The sequence below is a fragment of the Zea mays genome, chromosome 5 (assembly GCF_902167145.1).
Source record: "Zea mays cultivar B73 chromosome 5, Zm-B73-REFERENCE-NAM-5.0, whole genome shotgun sequence".
NCBI classification, from domain to species: Eukaryota; Viridiplantae; Streptophyta; class Magnoliopsida; order Poales; family Poaceae; genus Zea; species Zea mays.
In genome coordinates, this window is record NC_050100.1 from 91,731,145 (window position 1) to 91,742,374 (window position 11,230).

An 11,230-nucleotide genomic window follows, 5' to 3' on the forward strand; every position below is an offset into this window, starting at 1 on the left:
AGAGTCCCAAGTGGGTTTGATTGCCAACGCGGGCGGTGGCTAGTAGCTGACATACTGGCCGCCGGCCAAAACGACCACGTCAACAGCTCACCATAAAGCTAGACCTTGTCTCTTAGCGCCTCTCTCGAGGTTAACCGCGTGGTGATGCTGTCGTCGCGTCAGAGTTGCCGCTTTCGTACGTCGTAATATCTTCTTCTCCCCGCTCGATCTTATCGTTTACGGACTCAGACTCACGCAAATTACGTTGGTCAAGTATTTTAGCTAGGTTATCAGTTCATTAGCTCGTGTCATAAGCTTAAATAAACTACTAGGCTTAAAGTCGCGATTAAGCGGCAGGGATGCTATGATTAAACAGCGTATCCGTACAGCAATTATCCGGACCCTTGCCGTCTAAGGGCATGTACAGTGGAGAGACACCAAAACGGTTCTCCAAGTACAGGAGACAACTAAGAGACTCTATTGTACAATGGAGTGTCTATAAACGTAGTTTATTAATAAATACAGAATTAAATGTATTTGTATAGCATCAGATCGATAGAACAGACGACAAACTCGTACAGTGGGAAGTAAGGCGTCTGTTGTTACTTGGTTTACGAGCCAGAGGCGTCTCTTCACGGAGAGACGACTCTAAGATTTTTTTGCAAATAACCCCCTAAAACACCTTAAGAGCCCCCATATTAAACACCACTGTACATGCCCTAATGACCTAGTACTAATCACTGGCGGCCAAGACCAGGGATGATAGCTCGTGCGGGCCCCACGGCTCCCATGACCCGGCATCGGCACGTGGGCCCTCGCCACCCAAAAATCCACGAGATCAACATTTCTCGTGTTTTCGCTTGGCCCGCGACGGCCCACGTGTCCCCAAGCCCACGTCACCGTCGCCGCCCATGCCCCACCTACCGGTACTATCTACTCTCTCTCTCCTCCGGCCTCCGCCTTCGACAAGCGCGCCCACCCGCGCGACAGCGGGCGCGCGCGGCTGCGACTGCTGCTGCTGCTTCTTCTCCACTTCTCCTTCCTTCCCCTATAAAGCAAGGAATAGTCGCAGCTTGCCCCAGCTTCGCAAGCTTTCCTGCTAATCCCTGCCATTAGTAGCAAGCAAGCAAGAAAGCAGTGGTAGTAGGTGCCACCCACACGGTTTTCACGGCTGCCGGCTGGGAGCGACCGAGGAGATCGTCGTCACGCTCGATGGAGGCCCTGGTGGGGAGGTACTGGGGTCTGGGGGGACGGCGGTGCGGGGCGTGCGGCGGATCGCCGGCGGCGGCGCACTGCCGGACGTGCCCGGGCGGCGCGTACCTGTGCGGGGGGTGCGACGCGGGGCACGCGCGGGCGGGGCACGAGCGGGTGTGGGTCTGCGAGGTGTGCGAGTGCGCGCCGGCCGCCGTGACGTGCCGCGCCGACGCCGCCGCGCTCTGCGCCGCGTGCGACGCCGACATCCACGACGCCAACCCGCTGGCGCGCCGCCACGAGCGCGTCCCCGTGCAGCCCATCGGCGCCGCCGCTGATCCCGCCGCGGAGAAGGCGGCGCTGCTGTTCGGCCTTGCCGCGGAAGGGAAGGACGGCGGCGACGCGGCCAAGGTCGTCGTCGACGCCAGTAAGCTGGACCTCCTGTTCGCGGACGACGTGGTCGACCCGTTCCTCGCCCAAGACTTCGCCAGGTTCCCGCACGCCGACAGCGTCGTGCCGAACGATGGATCCAACTGCGGCGCCGCTGTGGACTTCGACTTTGGTGGCGGCGTCGCCGTCGCCGCCAAGCAGCCGTCCTACAGCTCCTACACGGCGGCGTCGCTGGGCCACAGCGTAAGCGTGCCTTTTTAGTGAAGTGGTTCTGTCACCGTGCTCGTGATTATTGTTTTTCTATTCCTAATCTTCCTTTGGTTTTGGTCGAGCAGGGCTCGTCGTCGGAGGTCGGCCTGGTCCCAGACGTGATGTGCGGCCGCGGTGGGAGCGTGACCGGCGGCGTCATCGAGCTCGACTTCGCGCAGTCCAAGGCGGCGTACCTGCCTTACGCTGCAACTCCTACCCACAGCGTAAGGCCATGTGCTCTGCGCTCCCAGTCCCAGCTACAGAACAGTCTGCTTTGCTTTGCGATCAAAACGCGAAGAGCACGTAAGTGCATGCATGGAGGGTGCACCGATCTGAACTTGGTTTTCTGGTAATGTCCAGCTGTCGTCTTTGGACGTGGGCGCCGTGCCGGAGCGCAGTGACGGGGTCATGGCGGGCAGGCTCGCGACGCCGACGCCGGCGACGGCCACGGAGAGCAGGGAGGCGCGGCTGATGCGTTACCGCGAGAAACGGAAAAACCGGCGGTTCGAGAAGACGATCCGCTATGCGTCCCGGAAGGCCTACGCGGAGTCGCGGCCGCGCATCAAGGGCCGCTTCGCCAAGCGCGCGGATGACAACGACGCCGACGCCGACCTCGACGAGGCTGCCGCGCCGGCTCCGCCGGCGCGGTCGCAGCCGCAGCCGCAGCCGCAGCCATCGTACCGCTACGTGCTCGACTTCGCCGCCGGCTACGGCGTCGTGCCCACATTCTGATGACGCGTGCCGTGTGAGTGTTGCCGCGCGCGTCGCGTGCCCCATGTTTTCACGGATTGGGCCGGCGCGCGTGCGAGCCATGCTGCATGCGCGCCTACGTGTTTGCTGGAGCGGCGAGCTCCTAGTTGGCGATCACATGCCGTTTTGGGCTAGCCATGGTTAAATTAGCAGGCTAGCGTGTACTGCTGCTGCGTTTGTTTGCTGGGGCGACCAGTTCTACTAATAGTACGTAGTACCGTGTAATTTTGGGTCAGGAAGAGATGCTTAGCATCTGTTTCGATTGATCGATGTAGTATTATGCTATAATTGGAAAGGCCTCTCGATCTATTTGCAAGTTGCGTGCATGTGCTTAATCCACTCCCACTTTGGAGAGTATCGAGGCTCCGTACGGCAGTCGGCAGATTTAGCCCCTAGCTGGCACGCAGTTCAACCTATGATCCTAGCGTTCGTTTGAAATGCTGGCGCACGTATCGGTTTATGTATGCGAATGGTTCGAATGCTGGCGCACGTTAGTTTTTTTTTACACGCGGTTTGCAGGAGATCTGCCGATCGAACTTGTATGGGAAGGTTAGGGAGAAAGATTTAGCTGATGCAAATTGATGTTTCATGAGAATGATAAGGATACGTATGTATGCAGTATGCTTGTTTCCATCCTGCGTACCATGGGTGTCCATATTGAATTATTGATACGTCCATGCTTCAGACGTGGATCTTATGCGTCGAACCTTGTATCAACCAAATGATAGTTCTTAGTCATCAAGGAGACTTTCGAGGCATCTAGAATGAGGGTGGATATCCAAAGTGTTTTAAGAAATATAATACCTATATATAATATATTATCAAGCACATTATTATAAATAAGAACAAAATTTTGTATAAATCGTTTTATGTATTATTTACTCCTTACAATAAAAGAGTGAAAAATAACCAAATCTTTATCTTGATCCGAATTCTATATCTATCATTTGAGAAAATATATGATAAATTTGAAGTTTATGGTAAAAACAAGAATGTGAATATCCTATTTATTCACAATCTATAATAATAATGATGATGATAATATTCAAATAAGTATATGTTTTCATCCCTGCCGGGCACCCTCCATCCCAATCCTAACATTCTATTTGATACAAGGGTTAATTCGGTTCATTGTTTATAAAAATAGAGTTTAGCTACATGTGTTAATTGTTTATAGATGTGAATATACAATTATACATGTATACCTATGAACAGTGTAGCTGAAAAAAGTACGGCGTACCCTGGGAGGCTGGGAGGATACGTTTTAACGAGACAATTAGTTTCAGTTTTCTGGGCATAGGCATGCTGACGGGATTAAGAGAAGGCAGCTTTCGGGCCCATTCCAGGCCCAGGCAAAATTCTAGGGATCGGTCAGTCACTGACTTCACTCCCTGTCTTTTCTCCCGACATTCACCCCGAGTGCGCGCGCGCTCTCTTCCCTCGCTCGCCCGCTCGTTCGCGACGGCAACTAGGCGATCAACCTCGCCGCCCGCCGCCCTAATTTACGTGCCCAGGTCTTCGTCCGTCCCCTCTCTAGGACTTCGCCGATCCTTTCTCAGGCGACGGGAGCCAACCAGGTATGTGCACCCCGTCTCGCCCCTTCCTGGAGTGAGAAACCGGGCACCCGAACCCTAACTTAAGATATTTGGATACTCACATTCGAATCTGATCTAGTTAAAACTGTATGCGTCTATTATTGCTACTACATTCGATTTTCCTGCTATAATTATTAGAGTGTCTCCACCCTGTGGATCGTGGTTGAGGAAGACGATCACTGTGCGCTGCTACCTCATACAGCTACGTTATTGTGGTATGCTACTGTAATATATGCTTGTAAGGGACTAGTCAATTATTTCACCGAGTAGGTAAGGGCTTCTATGCTTTTAATGCTCGTGGGTAGTGTGAAATGGTCTAGTAAGAATCTCTGGTCTTACTGCAGAGGTCAGGTCAAATCTAGCTGTGATATGTGATTTGCATAATTTGGACCAAGAGCAGTTATTCGAGTGAAAAAAAAACAAAATCAGCTTGGAGTGGAAATGTATCCCAATGCACTGGTCTATGCCATAAATGCTAATAAGTTTGTTGATTTGGTAAATGCATATGGTGTGGTTGAGTGGTTCTGTGACAATGTACAGTGTTTACTTTTAATTTCCCTCAGGCGTCATTTCTATGCTTTAGTTTATGGATTTGATGGTTATATTGCTTTGATATTTGTCTGCTTTAATTTCCCTGGTTAGTCAAGATTCATTGATGATCCACCTATGTTAATGCTGATGTGCAGGAAGTATGCTTATTTTTTTACATCTTTTTTTTCTCTGTTGCTCATATTGCTGCACTTTGCTGCTGAATCTATCCCTCTTCCCATGTTTTATTAGTGACGTTTACTTGACTGTGATTTGTGAAGCTTGATTTAATCACACAAGATGCTTTCAGAGTCTTATTTCATGCAGTTGTTTCCCAATTTGTCAGGTTCACCTGTAGTTAATTTTGTAAATTATTGTTATATCTGTAGCTGCCCCAATGGAAGTTGAGCTGCCAAACATCCATAAAGTGAGTAGCAATTTCCTCTTCTATGTTGTACCCTTGTAGGGTGCACTGATTATTAATTTAAGCTTTTCAGCTCTGGTTATCCCCATTTTGTACTCTACATTCTAGATTATAAGTCGTTATAGCTTTTCTTGGTAGATAGCTTTTGCCATGTATTTAGACATAGCATATATCTAGATGCATAGCAAAATCTATGTACTTAGAAAAGCCAAAACGACTCATATTGTAGAATGGAGGGAGTGGTATTTTGACAAGTTAACATATGATACATGTTAATGTGTAGGCTACTTCGAGTGACCATTGGAGTTTAACCAGCAGCCAATACCCGTCTGGTAAATTTCCTAAGGTCTCAGTGGGTATCATGATTCCGAAGGCAGGTAGTATACCAAGAGCCAGAGGTGGAGATGCTACCCCAACTCCTACATTTGACAGGAACTTGTCTCAAGGAACTGATGGTTTATCTAGACCAAAAGGTGATAATACTTCACTTCGTGTTTCACAAGAAGCTCTGAACCATGATGTATCCACTGAAGGGGCTCCTAAAGCTGATCCTGTTACGAAGGTCTCTGTATCACAACCTGATGACAATACATGTGAGCAAACAGGAACCTTTTCCTTTGGAACAAGAAGAGAACAAGGCATCAGCGTTGAAAAATTGGAGACACCTGAGTTTTTAAGTTCCCAAAGAAAACGGAACACGGAGTCTGCAGATAAAGCCAAACCCAATAGTGAGATGCTCAGGATGAAGTTGTGGGAGATCCTTGGTGGCACTTCACAAAACAAGCAGGCCGCTGCTTCACCAAACCCTGATGACATGGAGACACCTGATCAGCCTAAAGGTCAAACTGTCAAAGGACCATCTTCAGGGAACAAGGAGGTTTTCACTTCACCTTTTCTTGATAACATCAAGACACCAGATCCACTGAAGCGTCAAACGGTGAACTTCACAAAGTGTAAACTGTCCCTTGATCCAATTGAATCAGATTCTGATAGTCCAAAAGTTGATGAAAGAAGACCTGTTACTCGCTCCTTGGGACGTAAGAAAGCACTGGCATCCTCCAAGAAGCAGAGCCGAAGTTCAAAGAAACCATTATCTACTTTTCAGTCTACACCCAAGAAGAAAATGCTGGACAATGTGTTTATCTTTAATGAGAAATGCACACCTAAAACAGTGGATCAGGGTGAAACAAATAAAGCGACTGAGTCACGTGGTAGCAGGTCTCCTGATTCTGCCAAAAAAAGAGTAAACAGGAAACAGCCATACCTTTCTCCAACTGAGGATGAAGGGATTAAAAGTTCTGAAACAAGTTTTGCAAAAGGTCAGAATACCACATTGCCGTTCTGTCATGTACTTCATAATTCATACAGAAGAAATCATTAGTTTGGCTTACAGCCTTACATCCCTTTTGTGTTTAGTGTTGCATATTGGGAGAATGCAAGTTCAACATGCTTTGTATCATGCCCTATTTGGCTATTTCCTTCATGCATGATGGACCATGTACATCTTTTTCGGTCTAAGTCTGTGCATGTTTTTATTTCTGGGTTTATTGATCTGTTGGATATATTTAAACTTTTCAAGTTACCTTACATTTTCAACTATTTGCATGTTCATGCATAATTCACAAACATATATTTCATGAACATTGAATTATGTTGTCTCAGCTTGTTGTCATTTCTTTATGATTTCCGTGTTTGCCAATTCCAGTAAGCTAAAATCATATGAATATATTCAAATCGAAGATATGATTTTATGTGATAATTTATGGAATAACAGGAACATTTTTCCTATCATGCATGCTAGTCTAGTTTTTAGCATGCTACTCAAGTTCTCATAACTAATATGTGGTTCTTTAAATGCAGGATATAAATCTCACAAATGGCCTTCAGATATTGATGTTCCTGATAAATCTCCTGTTGAGCATATGGGTAGGAAATCAAATCTAAAAGAGGACAGAATGAGCAAAAGACGCTTATCTTCAGCTGCTCCTTTTCCCACTGCTGGTAAAAGTGTTTACTTTCATTCATTGAGTATTTGAGTCCATGTTAGCAGTTTTTATCTTTTTTGTTTCAGCAACACAAGAAAATACTGATTCTGATAAAGAACAAGAACAATGCCCGGAAAACTTCCTAACCAGGTTCCGTCTTATTCTATGTTAATAATTATGTATATATATCCTAGTTTGTTAGTATGTTCGATTACATTCTTGATTTTTGCCAGGGCTTTTGATCAAGCCTCCAAGGAGCTGAGCAAAAGCGCAAAGAAACCATTTTCTACTTTTCACTCTACACCTAAGAAGAAAATGCAGGGTAATGTGTTTACCTTCAATGAGAAACGCGCACCTAAAACGGTGGATCAGGACAAAATGAATCAAACTACTGAGTCGCCTGGTAGTGAGTCTCCTGGTTCTGCAGAAGAAAGAGAAAACAGTAAACAACCATCTCATTCACCCCTTTCTCCAACTGAAGATGAAGGGACTCAAGGGAGTAAAAGTTCCGAACAAAGCTTTGCAAAAGGTCAGAGTACCACATTGTCATTCTGTCATACACTTCATATACAGGAAAGCATTTGACTAGATCATGTTACATTCCCTTTTGTTTTTAGTGTTCCATAATGGTAGAAGGCAAATGCAATGATACTTTGTACCGTGACCTATTCCCCTTTCCACGCATGATAAACCATGTACATGTTTTGGCGCTCACCGTGCAGTCCGTGCCTCTTAGTGTTTCTGGTTTATTAATCTGTTTGATATATTTCAGGTTTGTCTACATTTCCAATTATTGCATCCTTACCCAGAGTTCCAAACATATATTTGCATGAACTTTAAATTAGGTTGTTCTGTTATCTTGTCATTTCTTCATGACTTTCTTGTTTGTCAATTACAGCAACGTAAAATAGTTTTTAAACGGAGAATATATTCAAATGAAGATACAATATTTTGTAATCAATGGAATAACACATTTTTCATATCGTGCATGGTAGATTACGTATATTTAGTCTGTATTATTTTATATGTTCAATTTGCTTTTTTTTTTGGATTTTGACTGCATAACTTTCAGATCTTATCTAACGATGTTTATGGCATGCTACTCATAGCTAAATGTGGTTCTTCAAATGCAGGATATAAATCTCAAAAATGGATTCCAGATATCAAGGGCACAGATAAATCTCCCCTTGAGTATGTTGGCAGGAAAACAAAACTAAAAGAGGATAGAATGAACAAAAGATACTTATCTTCACCTACTCCTTTTGCCACTTCTGGTAAAACTACTTACCTTCATTATTGTTGACTCCATTGTTAGCAGTTTATAAATGTTTTTTTTCAGGAACACAAGAAACTATAGTTTCTGACAAAGATCAAGAACAATGCCCAGAAAACTACCTAACTAGGTTCTGTCTTGTTCTGTGTTAATTAATTATATGTCATAGTCTGTTAGTTTGTCTGATTATGGTCTTCATTTTCACCAGGGCTTTTGATCAATTGATAGTGGTTCTGGGAAGGTTTCAAACTAAGATCAAGTCTGAAACAAGCAAGAAAAGTTCTGAGATTCTTGCAGCTACTAGAGAGACTATATGTCAGCACCTTGAGGGGGTTGAGGCGCAGATGCAGGCTGACGTGTAAGACCTTGTCCCAGTGCTACACTGAAATCAAACCCTCATATACACATATATACAGGGTCCATATATGAATTCAAATATCACAAAAACTATAGGCACAGTTACTTGATACATGTCGTTTTGACTGTTATTTTAGGGACAAATTGGTCAATGCAGGCAGGTCTAAAAGGAAACGCCTAGAATCTACATTTGAAGGTACAACTTCCAGTCATATTAATGCTTCCAAGCCGGAACTGAAATTTTATTTGAGAATTATCATGACAGGATTCTTTTGGCTGTACTCGATCATAGAGCAGTTTATCTCTAAAGATGTGCATTGTATCCAATATTCACGATTTCTCATTCTCTATCTATTTGGATTATTCAACTGTAACTTAGTAGAACATAACAATACGGTCATGACTATCCAAGCATAATAAAAAATGGTGCAAATAGAACCCCAAAACCCAGCTTGAATGGTGTTACATATTTGGTGTTTATTAACTCATTCATCATTCTTTGTGCTGAAACATTTTACGAATCCCATGAAAGATTATTTGAGAAATTCGTTATTACCATCTCCTAATCTATCTGTGCCCCGTTATCCAACATGGATGTTTTTTTTGTCTTTGTTCTTTGTTATTTGGATCTTCGTGTACCATGTTGTGTATCTAGATACATATCTAAGGGGGAGTTTGAATGCACTAGAGCTAATAGTTAGCTGCTAAATTAGGTAGAGACATCCAAACAGTCTAGCTAATAATTCAGCTATTAGCTACTTTCAGCAAATTAACTAATAGTTAGCTAGCTAATTCCACTAGCAATTTTTTAGCCAACTACCTATTAGCTCTAGTGTATTCAAAGACCCCCTAAGTATGCATCCATGTTAAATTTCCTATTTTTTCCTGTATTTTTTTCTTTTTTATTGCATGTTTTAGTTAACAAATTATGTTTTTTTTGATAAACAGATCAACAAGAAAAGTTAAGAATTCTTCATGAGAAGTTCAAGGAGGAGGTCAACAAGCAGCTTCTGAATTGCAGGAGTTCTCTTGAGGATTTTGAATCCTACCATGCAGAACTTAAGGGAGTAGCTGACAAGCAAAGTAAGTCTTAACACTACGCCTAACCTCTGGAGCTATGTACATGAAGCATCTGATGGATCATTTCGTGTTTTCTTACAATTTCAAAAAAAAAAAACTGTGAAACCATGTTAACTTTGTGGCATCAAGCCTTGTGAAGTAAATACCGGTGAAGTGTTGCTTATCCATACATTTCAATGGTATTGGGTATTGCTCCTACCTGTTTCTCTATTTGGAAATATTTTAGCTGAGTTTGAACGATGATTTTGTGTTCATGCAGACATTGATTCTGCATTTTTAACTATAGCTGTGTTCATTTGTATCACTGACCAATAAAGCTGTTTATTATTCCACAATCATTTTTACCACTGACCATCGGAGTTACCATTTGATTCATTCTGTCTTTTTATTATTTACATCGACAGAATCATCCCACAAGAAGCTCTTAGCAAATGCCGAGAAAACAGTAGGCGCTCAGCTCAACGATGCAGAAACCAAAATCGCAGAGGTCCAGAAGGTAGGTCGAAAGCGGTTTCCAAAGCTCATGAGCTGCTGATGTGCACCTTATTGACCAAATGCTCACCTCTTTGTGCTGGCACTCCTGCAGAGAGCACGCAAGAGGATGAATGGCCTGAAATACGTGCTCAAGGAGCTTATCACAGAGACTGTTGATTGACTGATCGAAGTTGCTTCACTTTGTCCAAGTACATATCACCGGTGCGAAGATTAGGATACGCAGGATGCACATGCGAACACGTCTAGGGTTCCATTTGAAAGGGGTACAGGAGAATCATGATGCACATAGGTTTTGTCAGAAATCGAGATTTGCAAAGGCTATTTTACTTCTAGACGTCCTTAGTATTATTTTCTGGGTCGTACCTTCCGTTAGGGTTTTTGCTACCTGGTCGATGTGCACAGTGCACTGCTGCACTGCAACACCCAGACGTCTTTCAGCGATATGCGACCTGTAGGATGTGTGTACTGTTCCTCTTCGTTCTAGCCAAACCCTGTTGCTAGCTGGAATACTAATGAAGAGGTGTCTTGATATTTACGTGATTTGACGCTTGCTTGATGCTGTGCACTGGAGTCTAATGGTGACTGGTTTATGCACAGATTTACGATGTCGTTGTTCCATCTCTCTCTCGCTTTTTAACTCGGGACCGCAACCATGGATTGGTTGGACGCCACCAATCGTGGCGCGTTGGAGCGGATCGTCCCATAAGCCCATTTGGATCGTCCGGCCCACTCCTCGGCTCATGGCAATAGGAGTGAGATCTCCAATTTAAGGGTTAGTTCAGAAATTCCATTTTTCTATGAGATTTCTATTTTCCCAAAATAGCCCTAAGTTGGAGCTGCTGTAACATGTTTTTTTTGGAGACTTAGAGCTGTCCCAAAAGGATCCCAAATGATTAGTATATTTATTTGGTAGAAGCACACATTATCTTTATGT

The 11,230-nt window shown here is 44.3% G+C and overlaps 2 protein-coding genes across 5 annotated transcripts; both read left to right on the forward strand.

The window, feature by feature from the left end:
- Positions 1–941: 941 nt before the first annotated feature.
- Positions 942–2,875, forward strand: LOC103626702 (zinc finger protein CONSTANS-LIKE 3). The gene is made up of 3 exons (XM_008647090.2): positions 942–1,803; positions 1,896–2,033; positions 2,170–2,875. Exons 1-3 carry the CDS (start codon positions 1,192–1,194, stop codon positions 2,539–2,541), a joined length of 1,122 nt encoding a protein of 373 aa, XP_008645312.1. The 5' UTR covers positions 942–1,191; the 3' UTR covers positions 2,542–2,875.
- A 971-nt stretch (positions 2,876–3,846) lies between these two features.
- Positions 3,847–10,856, forward strand: dsy2 (desynaptic2). Of its 4 annotated transcripts, none has more exons than XM_008647094.2 (14): positions 3,847–4,136; positions 4,293–4,369; positions 5,072–5,109; positions 5,390–6,425; positions 6,967–7,107; positions 7,178–7,241; positions 7,325–7,620; positions 8,225–8,365; positions 8,431–8,494; positions 8,573–8,722; positions 8,859–8,917; positions 9,670–9,804; positions 10,206–10,297; positions 10,388–10,856. In XM_008647094.2, exons 1-14 carry the CDS (start codon positions 3,862–3,864, stop codon positions 10,454–10,456), a joined length of 2,637 nt encoding a protein of 878 aa, XP_008645316.2. In that variant the 5' UTR covers positions 3,847–3,861; the 3' UTR covers positions 10,457–10,856.
- Positions 10,857–11,230: the final 374 nt, after the last annotated feature.

What these genes read in the sequence shown, in the direction of transcription:
- LOC103626702 (XM_008647090.2), top strand. Translation starts at nt 1,192, where the DNA reads ATGGAGGCCCTGGTGGGGAGGTACTGGGGTCTGGGGGGACGGCGGTGC. An exon ending in CGGCGTCGCTGGGCCACAGC is followed by an intron (nt 1,804 to 1,895) that starts GTAAGCGTGCCT and finishes TTGGTCGAGCAG; the next exon opens with GGCTCGTCGTCGGAGGTCGG. An exon ending in CTGCAACTCCTACCCACAGC is followed by an intron (nt 2,034 to 2,169) that starts GTAAGGCCATGT and finishes GGTAATGTCCAG; the next exon opens with CTGTCGTCTTTGGACGTGGG.
- dsy2 (XM_008647094.2), top strand. Translation starts at nt 3,862, where the DNA reads ATGCTGACGGGATTAAGAGAAGGCAGCTTTCGGGCCCATTCCAGGCCC. An exon ending in TGCTCCTTTTCCCACTGCTG is followed by an intron (nt 7,108 to 7,177) that starts GTAAAAGTGTTT and finishes TTTTTGTTTCAG; the next exon opens with CAACACAAGAAAATACTGAT. An exon ending in AAATCGCAGAGGTCCAGAAG is followed by an intron (nt 10,298 to 10,387) that starts GTAGGTCGAAAG and finishes GCACTCCTGCAG; the next exon opens with AGAGCACGCAAGAGGATGAA.